Raw genomic sequence first — 17,470 nt, 5'->3', positions numbered from 1 at the left:
CACATGGGCAGGGCTCAGATAGTACTGCTGACAACATATTAAAACATGTATCAATAAAGAAAGTAGAATGTTGCTACCCAAAAAGTGTCATGTATAGGGCCCCAAAGGTGAGACCACTCATCAGTGATCAAACACATACATATAAATGCGCATACAAACACACCTGCGCATATTCAAACCAAGATTTTCACTAAATATCGTTTGAGCAGTATCATAAAAATCATAAGGCTAATAAACTAAATAACTTGGGTCCCAAACCAAATGGAGCTTGCTATTATTCTACTCAGTGGGCAGTTGTACATTAAAAGCTTGAGTACAGTCTAGTGGCATTACAAGTCCAACACTCCCCAGGGTTGCCTGCAGGAAACACGCTCTTCCACTGAGCTACCTTATTGTTATCTGGTTTATGGATTAATTTCATTGCTTCCTGCTTTATTTTACATTAGTTGTACAATGCAAAGAAACTGGTATATGTTAAAATACCACTCAAATTGTTTATCAGGCAACTATCCATAAAACAGACTCCATTTCATAAAGAACCTGCAATCTGACAAGAGATGTTTCGCAAAGAGACACAAATCTGAGGTCTGGAATGCATTGGTTAAGAAATGTCATTGTAACTTCAAAAGAACATATCCCACCATGAACTGTGTTATCTTATGTGGCTTTGTAGAACATGGCTAATCACCAGTGAGGGTATCCAGGCGCTGAGTAAGACAGGCCTGAAAGGGAGAAAAAGGTTATGCCTGTTTCGTCTGGAAGAGACATGTCTTAGGGTCCTTAGGAAGTCAATGTGGGGGGAAGGAGGGGAAGCAGGAGAGAAAGAGGAGGGTGGGGGGCTGCAGTGTTGCAGGAGGTCATTCCAGGTCTTGGCTAGAGGTATGAGGAGCATCCTCTGCTCTGGTCTTCTTGATGCGAGGGAGGTGTGGTCTTGCCTAGGGCACAGACTGAAGGTGTCTGGTGGGTTGGTAAAAGCTGAGGCGATGTTTTAGGTATGCTGGACCGGGGTTGTGGAGAGCTTTGTATGCTTGGGTGAGTAGCTTGAACTTAAATTTTCCTGGGCTAGGAGCCAGTGGAGATTGGTGAGGTGTGGAGAGATGTGGTTATTTCATTGGATGCTCAGAATGAGTTTAGCGGTGGTGTTCTGGGTGGTTTGGAGTCTGTAAAACATGGGCTGGGATTCCAAAGTAGAGGGCATTTCTGTAGTGAAGTGTACTTGTGATAAGAGCCTGCGTGACTGTTCGTCCAGTGTTAAGTGGGATCCAGGATGTGTAAGCATGATGAGGCAACGGTGTTAATCTGTCTGCTCATGGAGAGGTTGGTGTCCAGTATGATCCGGAGGTTCTTGGCATGGTCCGCAGAGGTAGGAGGGGGCAAAGTTCGGAAGGTCATCAAGATAAGGAGTGCGGTTTTGTCTGTGTTGAGCTGGAAGCAGTTGTTTTTCATCCAAGCAGCAACACTGCTCATGCAGTTGGTGAAGTTTGCTTTGAGGGTGTTGGTTGGTTCGGTAAGGGAGAAGATGAACTGTGTGACTTCAGCATAGGATACTATGTTGATGCCATGGACTCAGAAAATATCTGCAAAGGGTGTCATATAGACTATGAAGAGTGATGAGCTGAGCGGCGATTCTTGAGAGACTGCGCAGAGGAAGGAGGATAGCCACTTGAAGACCAGTCCGTAGATATCCAAGTGATGAAGCTGAGAGCATTGTGGTAGACTGTATCGAAAGCTGCGAAGAGGTCAAGGAGGACAAGTGTGGACGTTTCTCCTTGATCGAGGATGCTTCCGATGTTATCCACAATGAGGATTGTTTCTGTTCTGTGGTTGATGTGAAAGCAAGACTGAGAGCTGTCTAGGAAAAGATGGAGTTCTAGATGATCTGCCACTTGGGTTTCAAACGTTTTCTCCATCACTTTAGCTGGAAAAAGCAAGATTGAGATGGGTCTGTAGCTACTGAGGGTGATGGGGTCCACTGCTGGTTTCTTCAATAGGGTACTGACTTTTGCATTTTTCCAGCATGACGAGAAGGTGGCGGTGGTTATGGAGGTGCTAATGATATAGGTGAGTGCGGGGAAGATGATGATTCTTCTGAGGTTGTATTTGAAGTGGAGGCATGGGTCTGAAGGGGCATCGGAGTGGATGGTATTCATCAGGACGGTTGTGTCAAGAGCATTGTGCTCGCATACTTTGCACTCCAGACTTCCAACTTTTTTCCCGTGAATGTACACGTTATGAAACGTTGTGAATGTTTACACACTGGAACAGTGACTGGATTCTGAAAAGGCCCAATTTTTTATGAAAGTCTTTTCACAACACAGTGCTCAAAGTCTTCTGAAACACAGTGGTGAAAAATGCAGGCAATTCAAGCAATATCTGTTCCATCCTATAACTCTTCTTGCATCTTCTTGGGTTTAGTTTATAGTAATATCTGGACCATTAAATCCTGGCCATAATTGTTGTTTTCCAACTCACACTGACTATATACTGATGACTTGGCTGTCTTTGCTCGTGGTCATGTGAATTGAATGACAGTACTCCAAAAATACATGTATTTGTTCCATGCTTCCACCACATGTACAATGCTTATCTAAAAACACTGATACTCAATGGAGGATCCAACAATGCTAGTGGTTGGAATTTTTTTTTAAGCTTTACATACTAAGGCTTGAGCAGATATGTTTCCTCGCTTTACCACCTCAAAATAAATTTCAAGTAACTCTACCCACATACTTAATTTAATCAGTGGCACTACTGCCATTTGCGAGAATGGCGGGGGCACTCGCACATTTGTTAGTAGTATATTTTACTCAAAGGAAAAGGAGCTAAAAAATAGCCACAATTTGCTAAATTTAATACAGTAAGCCAATATATATGTATACACACACACACACACACAAAAGCTTCTGCTGTTCTTTAAGTTCCCAAAATGATGAAAGTGGTCAGAGTGTTAGAACAGAAGAGAGAATCACTTAATTTAAGTACCACCCAACTAAGGTACTACACAAAGTTTTGTCTCACACTGCAAATACTCACTAAAGTACCACCAATAATCAGATTGCAAGATGATCCAGGATATAACTTGGCAAACCTACTGGTGTACAGATATCTCACAAAGCTAGAATGCAGAAAACAGCAACAACGAGAGTTAAGACTGTGGAGGCAACAACCCTCTCATGCACAGCAGTGTGATAGAGAACATTTCTGCATGACGCTTGCAGAAGTTCTCAAACAAGAAATCAAAATGTGTGCCCAAAGGCAAAAGGTCAGGATTTCGCAAGTGGTGAGGATATGCATGTCTCCAGGATACCCATTCATGAGCGGATAACCATGTGGGAGACAGTGCAGAAATAGACACAGCATATGTTCCATGTTTTGTTTCCTATGCTCGTTAGTGATTCAGTCGGTCTTAAAAACAATCAGAGATTGTAGGGCAAGCCAACGCAGTTTCCTGACTGTAGGAGTGATGTGTACACATCAGGCATTGATGTAGCAAGCCGATGTGTGAATGATGCTTTTTGCTTTTCATGGGTGCCAAGGTGGTATTTGGGAGGCCAGAGCAAAGAGTTTCCTCCATCAAGGTGGTAGAGGTCCAGAGTTTGGCCTGTTATGAAAAATCAGTTTTGGGGGGAAAAAAAAAAAAAGAACTGGAACCATACACTCCTGTTTTTTCCTGGTAAGTTGTTCTTTAAATGTGTGTGTGGGGGAAGAGGGGGTGTGCTGTGCTGAGGTCCCCAGAGATTCGGGATTCATAGTGAGCTAGGATAGAAACTGTCAAAGTTCATGCTGGAGAGAAGTCTGAATCTGCATTTTTTGGGAAATGTTGGTGAAAAAGAGAAATTCTGTCTTTGTGGGGCTCACCTTTGGGTAGGTATTTGATGTTTAAGTATGATTAGCAAAGGTTTGAGTCACTGGATGCCACTGGGGAGATGCTGATGTGGGGCTGAGTGATATCTGATATCAGAGTAGATGGCTCTTACTGTTGTCAGTGCTTCTCGCTCCAATGTATTCCACGCTGAGGCTTAAGAAAATGGAGAGAGTATGGGGCCCTGAGCTATGCTGCAGGAGATAGGGAGTTCCTGGAATCTTGCAGTTCCTGACTGTATTAGTTGGTGGCATTAGTACGTGAACCATTTCAGCAACAAGTTATCAAATCCCATGCTCTTCTATAAGATGTGGATTAATCCTTGATGAGCAACTGTACGGAGGGCTGCTGAGAGTACAAAGTGATTCAGAAGGCAGGAGTTGTTACTAAATTGAGGAGAGAGTGGTTGACTACTTGAACAGGACTTGAAAAATCATAAAAATGTTACTAGATCTGCAGGTCGAGTAACTTGAATAATCTACTTGACAATAACTGTAATGTACTTGACCCATAAACGGGTCTCAAACTGTGCAACCCTAGGCAAATATTTTAGTTTACAGACGCTTTTTTCTTCATGCTCACTTATGAATGTACCTTCAAATATGTGAGCTCAGCATTTCTGCTGTACAAAAACAGTATTTGTTTGATTAAACTGACTAAACGTTTGCTCATTGTATAAAAAGAATCTCTCCGACATATAGAGGGCACATGATCCATTACTTCCCTCTTAGTTTACTAATCGCATTGCTACCAGGGAAGGGGTGTTTATAGGTTTATGTTTAAACACTCACTTTTAATAAATATATTACTAAAGCATGATGTGTGAGCATACTGTCATTTATAGACAGAAACTTTCCAAGGAATGTCCAAAAACCTTCCCACTAACTTGCAGCTTTACCTATAAAACTATATGATGTATTAACAAATCTGTGAAAAACTGGGTTTCAGAAGACATATTTATTCTTTGCACATCACCAAGTAAAGTGTAATAATGAGTTTTCACAACTATTTAAATATATTTTGAAATGTTTGTACAGTTGACTTAGCTATTTAAGTGTTGTGTGTTAGGAAAAAAACAGACTAAATCCTGGAACTCTACAGTCAGAAGGAAAATTAATTCTAAGACAAACTGACTTTTGACCTCTGCCTCTGAACACACAGCAAATGTGACAAGAACAGCCTACTTCACTTTCTGACTAAACAGAACACCGGTTCTTTGTCAACTTGCCAGAAAGGGCGAGTAGGTCCTAAAAATAGCTCAACCTCATAAAATATAACTCACCATAGCAAGTGGGCGAGTAGATTTTTCAAGGCCTGCTGAATGAAGAATTTCTGTGTCTGTGCTGTAGCATGATCTGAAACCTGAATGTTAACTTTTTCAAAGGCTATACTGGATAGGTAGAGCTCGCTTGGGTTTGGCTAGATGATTGGTGGATTCACTTAGCCAAGTAGATGTCAAGTGTCAATCAAAGGGGCAACCACCTCACAAAGGACTACATTCTAAAATGCAAAGCCTCCCAAGCAATATCTCGATGAGTGTGGTTGCAGTGGTGCACACAAAATGGAATACTAATGTGCTACACATCTTCATGCAAGAGCAGCTGTGACAGTGCCCAGTGCATCTAAGTCCACAGCAGCATGAAGGAGAATGAAGAGAGAAGCCTGAAACAACTGTGCAGGCAGGAAAAAACAAACAAGTTAGCTCAGCTTGTCAGTTCTACGATCATTTGTACATATAAGAATGAGGTGATAGCTATATTCGTATTCAGAAAAATTCCTGCAATTAACAGCTGACAGCCAGCATTGGCTGCCTACATGGGATGAGGTCATCTGGCTACAACCTCAAGACAAGGGTTCTATCAGCACAAGGTTATTTTGTGAAGGTAAGTCTACACAAGGAAATAAGAAACAGCATGTGGCTTCTCCAAACTTAAGGGCAAAGCTCTTCGTCTGAGGTATAGAAATAATAATAGATATACAATATTACAAGCACAAATCATTACCATATTGAAATGTTTCTTAAACATATTGTCGCCCTTCAAAATAGAATAGAAAAACATGACTCAGGAAGGCAAATGTGATACACTTAGCATTGTGGCTATAGTGTATTATACGGTAATGTTGAGTTATATCAATTAACTTGGTTTAGTTATAACAGCGGAGGCATTTAAATAAATACAAATCAAACTGGGCCAAAGTTTCAATTTCAGAGCTCATCTGTTACAGTGTTGGTAGCATGATGCTACTGTGATGGTTTGACCAATAAAGTACATAAACAATTCATTAGGGCTACTGGTCTTTCACCTTCAACTGCACAAGGGCATAGAATAAAATCAATTGTTGTGTATGACACAAATTGAAGCTTTAACACCTTTTAGCAATGCCAATTGCTTGAGTGTAGGGACACTGAGGCATGAAGTGCTAGTTTTTCTACTGATTTTGTGGGGAAGCTGTCATGGCCGTCCAGGGCTCCTTCTGATGACTAAAAATCATTATAGGAGTGAAGATGTAGCAAGGGCGGAAGAAGATAAGCAGATGGATTTAACAGATTAGTCTACTTTTGGATTTCTATTGTAGTTGTACTTATAGAATTCTTAATGATGCACTGAGGCGCATTTCGAAGATCGACAACATTGTACTCCATAGGAGTGCTTTGGATAGATGCATGCATACTGGTCACATAACCACTATGGATCTTTTTTTGATTTTGTGCGTGAAGGTCAAAGTAATATTGTGTTTCACTGCTGCACCTATGCATGAATGTGACGTGAAATGGATTGAAAGATAGGATGAGTAAGCACTGAATGCTAGTGTTGGAAAAGACAGAAGCTGTGCATGTGTATTGCAGCTATGGCAGAATCATTTTGGTGTAATATATATTTAACAGATACTGTTCAAGAAGTGTGGCTTAACCTACACATGAGTTAAGAAAAAAGTGCGAGAAAAGAAAGTGCATGCATGCGGCCACCTACAGGATTTGGACTGTCTGCATCATACAACTTAACCAAATTGAACACAGGCATAGAAATTATCAAGAGTTGTAAAGAGGCCATCTTTGGGAATATGAGATGAGGGGAGGAGTGTAATCCTTCATCTACAATATATGACCTGGGGTGTGCACAGGAGTGGCAGAGGGGTACATGTTCTGATGAGCCCATCCAAGAGCTTGGAGGGGGGCGACCACAGGAATGATCTTTACGTAGATAATGCCCACACTCCGAGAAGTCTATCCAGGAGTAGCCTCAACAAAAATAGCTGTTCTGCAACCACAGTCTAAGCTCTGAGGAGTCAGTGAACGGATAAGAAATTGAGACAGTCATAACATAGACTCTCACAGGGCAGCCAGATCACTCTACAAAAAACATCTTCTATGCAAATGGTACCCATTTCAACTCTCTTAGGAACACAGCTAAGAACTGTCCTAAACAACTATTTGAATTAGTCAGATCTTTTAATAATTCTCCTCCATACGATTGATGACCAATCAGTGAAACTGGAAACGTGCTGAGTTCTTTGATAATCAAGAGAAATCCAGTGAACCAACACAGACTCACAGCTGAATAACATGCAAAATCCATAGATAAATGGCAACATTTTGATGTTGGTTCAGATGATGACTTATTTAAAATGATCATGAAAATTAAATCCTCTGACCATCTTAAAGGATTCAATACCTGAAAATGTTGCCAGACTTGGCACACCAGCTGCTGCCACATTGGGTTATTCTAGTAAACTTATAAGTAAGCCAAAGAGACCTCCCCGACTGTTTGCCGTTTGACCTTCTCAAAAAAGTTCTCGGTGGTTGATCTCATTAAATTACACAATTTCAGGCCTTTTCTAGTTTGCCAAAGTTACCATAAGCTGCAATGCAACTTTCTCAATACATCTGTGAAAATGATCTAGATGAGTAAGAGCCGGGCATCAGTATCTACAGAAATTGCACTGCTTCTGGTCTTGGATGATGCACGCAGGGTCATCAATTTGGACAGTTCTTACATCCTTGTCCATGATTGAACTTTCTGCTGCATTTGATAGCGTGAATCACTGTATACTCATTGATACTCTCGTAAGAAACAAATGGGAATTAATCAGATGGTCCCCTAGGATTCATATCATACTTAAAACAGGTCGTGGAGAATTGAAATAGACTTGTCTCTCAAAGTTAGTTGCCTTCACATAGAAGGCCCCAAAGGGCTCTCTTCTGGCACCTACACTCTAATCCAATTGATGAACCACCTGGAGTAATACTAAAGAACTCTGGGATCCTTTAACATTAATATGCAGATGATAAGCAGGTATACTCTAAAGTCTCCTCTTCCAACATTTCTCATCTAACTTATACTCTAAAATCTGTTCAAGACTGGACAACCACTTACCTTTTAAAACTTAGGCCACTTAAAATGGCACTTCTATTTTCTTTTTCCCAGTCATCACTACCAATTCAATCATCGATTTAATCATTTAGAATCTTTAAATGAAAATCTACCATCACTGACAGCAGGGGTGTAAAATTACTACAGCCTGACGCCTAGGACATACTGTTTGGCGTCAAGGACAAGATGTTTTGATGTTTAATTTGTCTTTGGGACAAGTAGGCCCAACCCCCCTGGCAGCACAAACGCTCTGGCTGCCAGTTTACAGTGCCACATTATAGAGTAGGGAAGGGAATTGTTTGCAGTTGAGTTAATATTTGTGTCCATATGTTGATGCTGTTCAAGCTTGTATTTATGGTTCATTAATGCAAAGCCTTCATTATTAGGGTGAGCAATTTAAATACATATTGTAAGCTCAGACTCCACTACTGCCAGTAGTTCCAGTGAAAATATGTGCACACACGTTTGCAAACTTTAACAATGTGAGGCTAGATGAAATGCTCCTGGAATGCTCTATTATTAGATGCAAATATTTGCAGTGATGACTGTTTTCAAAATAAAATGTTCATTAAAAAAATGCAACTAGGAAAAGTAAGTTTGCTAAATTACTGTGATGTTTTAGGTACTATTTCTTTGAAACATTGTTCAGTAAAATGTTTTGATGCTGGTTGGTATTTCCAAAGGAATATTCATAATGGAAAATCAGTTTCAACAACATTATGGCAAACATGAAAATAAACAAGCATTGTCAAAGCCAATAGGTCTGACATATGTGGTCGGTCTTTGGTTTTGTCAATGCATGCCTTTAACATGACTTATGTAAAGCTTTATTGCTGTGGGATCTGCAGGCCTTCACCATTGTAATAAACATTGCCAAAATGCAAAATTATTTTCTAGTCTGAAAAAACACACATTGCCACAGTAGTTTCTGGCACTGAACAAAACTACTTTGAATGGCGATATGCTCCCTGAGAAAGAGCAGACTACTATCGCTCACAGTGAAGGCAGCCAATAGATGGATAGATAAAGAGAGAATTGTAATAAAAACAAAAGGTCTGGGGTAAAGCCAGACCTAAATAGTGTACCAATTGTTAAAACAAAAGTCAAAATTGTGCACCCATGGCATTTGTCTTTGCATTAGTGCAGATTTACATATTTCACAAAGTCACAAGAATTTACAGAAGTAGACGAGGAAGTCGTACTCCTAGATAATATCTGTGAACTGTATTTTAGCACGAGCAAAGATGCATGTGTAGATTTGTTCATTTGAAAATATGTAGAGTGTTTAAAAGCTCAATTTCCCTCCAACCCATTTTTCCCAACCCTGTAATAAAGTTTACTTCTGCCCTTGTTACAAGTAAGGGCCTGATAACGACCTTGGCGGATGGGATACTCTGTCATAAATCTGGCAGATGTCCCTCCTGCCTTTTTACAAGTTCCATAGGATAAAATGAAACTTGTAATATGGCAGGATATCCGTCATGTTTGTAACGGAGTATCCTATCCGCCAAGGTCGTAATAAGGCCCAAAAAATCCAACCTTTCCCAGTATATAAAAAGATTAGAGAAGAGCTTGGGGAAACCCATAAAACATGCAAGTTAGTAGGTTTGCACTGACTCAAAAGGCATTACCTACACTTGAACCTATGTTTACCGCTACCTCCAGCCTAACTATATAGATCTATGGAAAGGTAGAAAAATAAGGAAATTGCTAGTATTCATGCCCTTCTATAGCATTACCCCTGCCATAATCGGAGAGGCAGTTATCTGAGCTCTTATATAAAGAGATTGCTGCCATAATCTGTTGCCGCTCTACATGGCACCAAAGAGATAAGTTGATATTTTTTTTTTACAGGACAAGTAGATTTATGAAGGAAAATGTTCTATGGAAATGTAGATACTTTATTAAATCTCACACCCCTGATTGACTGCACTAAATCCCTTGGTGTCATTCTTGATAATAATTTCAGTCTTGAGGCACAAATCAACATTATGTCCAGAACTGCATATTTTCAATTCTGCTTGCTCTGAGAGATTTGCTGTTGAGAGTAGCTGAATAAGGTCTTAAGACTCTTGTTCAATCATTGGTGCTGAAAAGGGTTGACTATTGCAACTCTCTCCTGGCTGGACGTCTCAAAGTGCCTCTCACTCCCTTGAAAGCAGTGCTCCATGCTCGAAGCATGGGAACGAAGCTAAAGACACCTGAAGGGCTCATATCCTCACTCACTGCTGAAACACTATTTTTTTTTTTTAAACTCTCCCCAATCTTTAAGAATAAATGTACGACACAATTATTTCCCAGTAGTGCTACCGGAGTCTTGAACCTTGTGGCTGCAGGTCGACAACACCATTTCTTTGTCTAAATTTAATGCCACAAAAACACCTCTCTGTCAAAGATTCTTTTAATGAAGCCCTCAAATCCTGATCCCTCCTCTGCAAACTTCTTCCTAGTCTGCTTCTCCTAGGCACTTTGAACAACTTGGATTTGACTCTGACTTTGATCCTCTCCTTTCTTACCTGTCTTTCTGCCTGTTCTCTGGAACAAGAAATACTGCTCCACTTCTCCAAACTATTGAATATTCACTACCGGACTACTTAAACTTATTTCAATCTCTCCACACCACTTTATCTCATCTTGGCAGGGCTTTAAGTGGGTCGAGTCCTGTCAGTGCATAAGCTATAGGAGCTCACCAGCTGCTGAGACGGGTTGGTATCAGGCTCTCCTTTTTTGCTCTCAACGTGAAACATATCATCACCTCAGTGAGGTACTCCCCCACCCCACCCCCCTCCAGTCTTTGATGGAACTTCAAGAGGCTGCTTTGGTATGTACACAGCCATGACAATGAGCTATGTAAAATGTAAATTAGCACTTGTATAGCGCACTACTCACCCGTTAAGGTCTCAAGGCGCTGTACTCATACCGCTGTGGAACCCCTCCTGGCTTTTCCCTGTGAGGCGCCCACTCCCGAGCACCCCCAGGGTGAAGCCAGGCATCCAAGCGCTGTTGGGGCCGTTGTGGAGATTAAGCAAGCTATTGCCCAGAGTTGCAGAGTGGGACCCATGAATTAGATTAGGCACCGAGGCGAGAATTATCTGGTCAAGGGGAATTGAGCCCAAGACCTGCCGAAGCGGGACTTGAACCCTGGTCTTGAGCCAGATCTCTGCCTCAGGGTCTGCCGCTCCAACAATGAGCTATGAACACTGATAGTGATCTGAAAGGGCACGTCGGGAAATTTCCAGGGAGCAAGGTGGGGTGGGCGGAGCGCAGGCTCTAAATGTAACACCAAGGGAGTGATGTGAAGGTTTGTGCCACATATTCATCTGATTAGACTAAAGGAGAGATGTAAAACAGAGAATAAAGCATTTTGTGAAAATTCTTCTTACGCCTTAGTTACTGGGCTAGAGCGTTCACTACTACTGATTCAAAGTTGTATTGAGGACTCACTGTCATTGCTGCTTGTCCCTTGTAAAGTTTTTTAGTCCTTCATTTAGTGTTACTGGTTTCGCACTTTTCGATTACTACCATGACTTTCGGAACGAAAAACAACCTTTAGGATAGCTATTAGGCATCATATTTCTGCATTATGTTTTGAAACCGAAAGTCGAAAGTGAAAATGTCTCCTTCATTCACTAAAAGTAACCCTAGGCTTTTGTATACAGAGTGTGAATATAGGAAGCCGGTAGTAACTAGCTAATAAATTGTGAAAGATGTTCAAAAATACAAGTACTTTCTCTAAAAAAATCCTTTTCAGGCTTACTCTTCCAAAGGGCACAGAATAATGTGTTTGTATAAATTTAATTGTACTGTTGTTTTGTGAAAGAACGGTTTAAGAATTTGCTAGGAATCCTGTCCCCTCTATTAGGCCATGACCTTCGTCACAGAGATCACGCCCCTTTACATGAATCCTATTGAGACCTCTACCTTTTCCATCCCACTTAAAGAGCTGCATCTTGAATAAACGCCCTCTAACCTTGTCTTTTCATGAGATTGCTTGAGGAGTGGTGATCAATGAGACGGCATGAATAGAGATTTTACTTCTAAACTCACAAACCACCCGAGTTCTTATATCACCTTTCTGGTCACGGCCAGTAGTTGCAACGTTTAAAAATCATCAAGCTAGACAGGCGTTTGCAAGATTGGCATGCCTATGAGCTCTATATGTTTTCTGTGTTTGAAAGCAAGGGTGACTAATTATTTAGTAACTATAACATTCCGCCATGTAGTATGACGTTGGTTCTGGAAAGGCATGTAGTACGAAAACATGCATGTGAAGAACGTGGGTTGAGCTCGCTACAACTGCCTATACCGGCCGCACAACGACTACACCTTAGCCCTCGTCAACAGTTGCCCCTAAGACTGCCATCAATAGATAATGTCACGATCCCGCGCTACCTCTAGCTCTTGTTCCTCGTTCTGCTCCAGCATCTTCCGGAAGCTCAGCGGACTCTCAGCCATCACCGCCCCAGGCATCCTCCCGAAAGTGTGAGCTGCAAGCGGCACACACATCAACCGCCAATGTTGCGCTTCCGGCGCACGCTGTCACAAGAGGAACTACCAGCGAAGCGTGCGTTCCAAGCCTCACTGACCACCTCATGCGGAAGCTGAATGAAAGACATAGGCTCCCTATGACTTGTATCGCAGAACGAGAGCGCAGCAGCCAAGAGGGGGACTACGGCGTGCATGCCACAGTCGTAACAAAAACATGCAGTGATGTTTACATATTACGATGGGTATCTTGGTGTTAAATATAAATTATAGCATCTGCTTATGAAAGTTTGTTGTCCCCATACATGAGTTCTTTAATTTTTGATCCATTCCAATATATCTATAAAAATTGGCAGTTCAATCGGTCTTCTCTTCTTAGCTTACATTTTAAAGATAGTATGTTAACTCTGTTAATGCCCTTCCCATTCGCAAACGGTCGGTACATTGCGTTTCAGGCTTTATCACTAATCTAACATGGCTGCCATGGTGACGTTTCTTCCCTCTGTTGGTTAACGGAAGAGAAGCAGTGTTGTGACGGGCTTGTCGGATCATCCAGGACCCCGGCGGTATTTGACACGGCTTCCATGACTTACATACACTTGCTAGGCCGGCGGGGACCCCGCTGGGCGACTGGTCTGCGAGAACTGCGTTTAGCTCTGGGCTGGAGGGCGCTGCTGGTTGCGGCACTGCATGCAGTCAGTCTGGTTGTGCTTGTCCGATGGAGCGGTGCTTCGCGCAGTTTAGCACTACTGGCCTACGCGTCGCTCTCTGTTTTTGGACTGCTGGCACTGCTAGGGGGACTGGCTGGGCGCTGGGTCTCTCTTCGCCGCTCACCGGCCCCGCCACCCGGAGGAGCCCATTTCTCCTTTGGCCTAGCTCCGCGGCTTGGGGTACTGACCGCATTCGCCTCTGCTGTGCTGGCGCAGCTTGGCGCGTTGCTAATCCTGAAAGAGAGCGGAGAACGGCTGCTTTCTGTGCCAGAGGAACAGCAGGTACACCCTGGTCTGCTGCCGCTGGGCGCCCTGCTAGGCCTGCTCTGTAACTTGGGCAGTCGCCTTCTAGCGCCCAACCGCGCACTTGGTTCTGTTTGCCAGCTAGCCGGCACCGGCTGGCTACAGGAACACGTTGCCGACTTGAGCCGTAGCCTATGCGGTATTCTACCTGGCTTAGGTCCTCTTCTGCTTCCCCGCATCAACCCTTTTCTCCTTTTGGACCTAGCTGGAGCCCTGGCTTTACTTTTAGCCTATATGCTGCTGGACATGGCCGAAGGATACCAGGGAGCAGACGTGGCGGCCGCTGCAGCAATTGCCCTCATGACTTGTGCCACCATGCATCCTGTCAGTGTTTATAGTGGAAAGGTGCTGCTGCAGACCACGCCTCCACATGCTTCAGGACAGCTTGATAAACTTCTTCGTGAGGTTTCCACCCTGGATGGTGTACTGGAGCTACGGAACGAACACTTCTGGACACTGGGCTTCGATGGCATGGCTGGCTCAGTTCATGTTCGCATCCGACGCGATGCCAACGAGCAGTTAGTGTTGGCCCACGTCGTGCACCGCTTACATGCCTTGGTTGGTACTCTAACTGTTCAGATCTTCAAGGACGACTGGGTGCGGCCTGTCTTGACACACGGGGCAACCCCCATTAGCGCAATGAATCTTCCAGATCAATATGTCATTCCTATGCCAAAGATGGTCGATGATCTGAGCCCAACTACTTCCACACCGCTAAAACCTATTAGTCCTCCACCAGAGTTTGCATTCAACACACCAGGGAAGAACATGAACCCTGTCATCCTCCCAAGTCTACAAACTAGACCATACGGTCAAGGATTCAGTTATGGCTTTGCACAGCGTGCTAGTGGATTTAATGCAAATTTTAGGACTGGTCTCATAAGCGCACCCAATAGGTTTGGGGCAAACAATCCAGGGTACTAGTATTTTTTCATAGAGACTGGAACTAGTTTTCTTAATTGTTGCCTTTTCTCCCTCATATGTTTACATGCACGATTCATCTTTTGGCCTTCAGTTCTGATGTAATCCACTTTTATAACTTGAGGACATTCCAGATATGGCTACGTATTTGCATAAGTGTTATACCAAGCAGTATCAAAATGTAGTAACCTACCAACGATATTGTTACGTGTTAAGCAACATACGAATAAGAACTATGTTTACTTAGCAGTCATTCCTTGTTATATAGTTGAGCTTTTGAAATAATGCTTCATTGACTGTAAATCAAACTTTAGGGTTACTCTCATGAATCTGCTTTGTAGGGACATATCCGAGGACAAGGTTCAATTTAAGTTCAGGTTTGAATTTGGCTTTCAGTTCACCTGCACTCAAATATTGAATTGTTAGGCCCATGTCATTCCCATCATAAAGTTCTTAGAATTTCTATTTCAGCAGTGCTCTGGAAACAGTCACATGGCTCTAGAGTTATTTAAGCCTCAGGAAGATTGAGATTCCTTCTCCAATAGGCATTCCTCCTAAGTACCGTGTGTCAGACTTTAATTGACTGGTCATGCTTTTGTGCACATAATTCTCGAAATTACAGAAAACTGATAACATATTACACGTGTATGTTTTTGTCTATAAATAAAAGATAATGGTCTTTCCTTGTAGAATCGTTATGTTTGTAACACTTCACTTTGTTTGCAATTTGAGGTTCAGTTGGAAAATTGCTGTCTGACCTGCGTTTAGAATGCCATGGGCCAGGTGGCGACTACAGGGTCTCACCCATGCAGCTGAATTCATTTGCGCTAATGGTTCAGTTTGCAGTGCCATAGTGGGACAAGCCTAGGAGAAGTACAAACCTTTCTGAGCTTGTCTTAAGTTTCAAGCTTCTTGGGGAGGTAGTGTGAGGGCAATACAAATCAGAGCTTAATAGTGAACCAACAGACCCAATAAAGTGACTGTCCAGCCCAGTGTTTAACTTTCCCCCAAAATAAACTAGTTTAATCATGCAGTTGTGCTAAATACTACACACTATTTCTATACTAGTCAGTGTTTCAGGGCACAAACCCCTGTAGGTGCTTCATCCTTCTGTCTCCGTCCCAACCACTCTCCCCTAGTTCTGGGTTCCCATCTGGCTTTAAAGGCAACCAGTACTAGCATGCATTGAGATCATGTGCAGCTCAAACGGCCATAGTTGAGATACTCTCTTATCTTAAGTCTTGCCTTTTATGTAGAGTTCTTTCAAGTTCCTGTACAGCCACCATGTACTCAGCATTTTCCTATGTACACGTGTGTGAACCGCAGATAAGTTGATGGAGTTTGTCATAGCCAGGCGTCATCTGCTTTCACCCACGTGCATGCCCAGCCTTCCTTTGCCATTGCGGCACCGAGACCTGTAAGGATGTTTAAGGGCGCGGGGTGAGGCAGCCTAGTTGGTGTAGCCTATTTATAACTGGTGCATGCTGGTTATTGTTGGTCCTGAAGAGAGATGATCCTGAACGGTCCATAGGTAGGTGCAGTCTCAGGGGATGCCTATGCAGTCAGCAATTGTAGCCATTGGCCAAGCTGATTGGGCAGTTGGTGTAGCCCCAACAGGTCCTTCAGTACACCACCAGATGCAGCCACGATCGGACTTTCAGCACACTGGTAGTTGACACCCATGCTCGGGCCTTCAGCTAATTGGCAGCTGTAGCCCTGATTATCCCTTTTGTGGTCCTGCAATTGCAACCCAGACAAGGTTTTCGGCAATTGTGGTTTCTGCTACGAATTGCAGTGTGTGTGTGTTGGCCCACAGGCACAAAGGAAATCTTGAATCACTGTTATGCAGTTCGCATCGTCTAGGTGCCCCGCAGGCCAGTGGGGATATGCTGGACATTGTTTCTTTCTGAACACTTAACCTCCTGAATGGCTAGTCAGACTCCACCCCTCTTGCCAGGCAGGCTTCTAGTCTCTTCAGGGTAGGTATGCAGCTCTTCCAACAGGAAGTCCACAATTAAGGTTATGTCACCCTCACCTATGGGAGAATGTCAGGCAGACACCAGTCGTGGTTGTACAGCAGCCCTCTGAATACTCAGTGAAGAACTTTGTGTCTTGGTCATAGAAGACTTGGAACTGTAGTGAAGTGGGATGGCTTGGGTATTTAAAGCTTCTAGACGAGATGTAGATCTACTGTCTCGAACTGTAGGACCAATTTGGAGTGGTTCTTCTATCGAGTGTCTTTCCCTGGCTGTTCTCCAGAATGCCTTTGTGCAGAGCAGTGCTTCCCAAACTCTTTAGAATTACGACCCAAGTTTTAGAATGACAAACATTTGCAACCAATCTAGCTTTAATGGACATGAGGTGGGCAATAATTTTAATATAACTAAAGCATCATGTGGTAGCACGCTGTCATGTACAGAAAGCACATTTTCAATTGAAATGGCCATTAAAGTTGCACAGACATACAGTTTTACTAATAAAACGATATGCATGCAAATTATGTCATAATCTGGTTTCAGTGAATATTTATCATTTGTGCATAACCAAGAAAAGTGTCTTGATTTGTTTTGATCCCATTAAAACTTTTGCTCCATCACACTTCAGAATTACATTGCTTTCCTAACTGCTGAATGTGTGCAATTCATTTACAGACATTTACGTTTTGTTGTGCGTTACAAAAAAATGACATCCTACAGCCTTTCATTTCACACTACCTGTACCACAGCAATATTATCACATAATTTACATTAATTTTCTTTCTTTGACTGCAAAGTGAGAGGAGAAAGTAAACGCAACAATTTGTCGGAAGATCTAGC

At 42.7% G+C, this 17,470-nt stretch overlaps 2 protein-coding genes across 2 annotated transcripts in view; one reads left to right on the top strand and one right to left on the bottom strand.

The window, feature by feature from the left end:
* COPS8 (COP9 signalosome subunit 8) overlaps nt 1-12,788 on the bottom strand; it is a 117,223-nt gene extending 104,435 nt beyond the window's left edge. Inside the window, exon 1 of the mRNA XM_069225564.1 lies at nt 12,628-12,788. Coding sequence (XP_069081665.1) covers nt 12,628-12,741 — 114 coding nt within the window. The 5' untranslated portion in view covers nt 12,742-12,788. The remainder of the gene's footprint in view (nt 1-12,627) is intronic.
* Nucleotides 12,789-13,192: 404 nt separating this feature from the next.
* SLC30A6 (solute carrier family 30 member 6) lies at nt 13,193-17,252 on the top strand. Its single transcript, XM_069225563.1, has one exon. It carries the CDS (start codon nt 13,305-13,307, stop codon nt 14,655-14,657), a length of 1,353 nt encoding a protein of 450 aa, XP_069081664.1. The 5' UTR covers nt 13,193-13,304; the 3' UTR covers nt 14,658-17,252.
* The last annotated feature ends 218 nt before the right edge of the window (nt 17,253-17,470 follow it).

This window comes from Pleurodeles waltl, chromosome 3_1 (assembly GCF_031143425.1).
Source record: "Pleurodeles waltl isolate 20211129_DDA chromosome 3_1, aPleWal1.hap1.20221129, whole genome shotgun sequence".
In the NCBI taxonomy this organism is placed as follows: domain Eukaryota; kingdom Metazoa; phylum Chordata; class Amphibia; order Caudata; family Salamandridae; genus Pleurodeles; species Pleurodeles waltl.
Note: the sequence above shows the minus strand (reverse complement) of the source record. Positions and strands in the feature narration are given on the sequence as shown.

Bases quoted from the DNA above. Each gene is read 5' to 3' on its own strand.
- SLC30A6 (XM_069225563.1), top strand. From the start codon at position 13,305: ATGACTTACATACACTTGCTAGGCCGGCGGGGACCCCGCTGGGCGACT.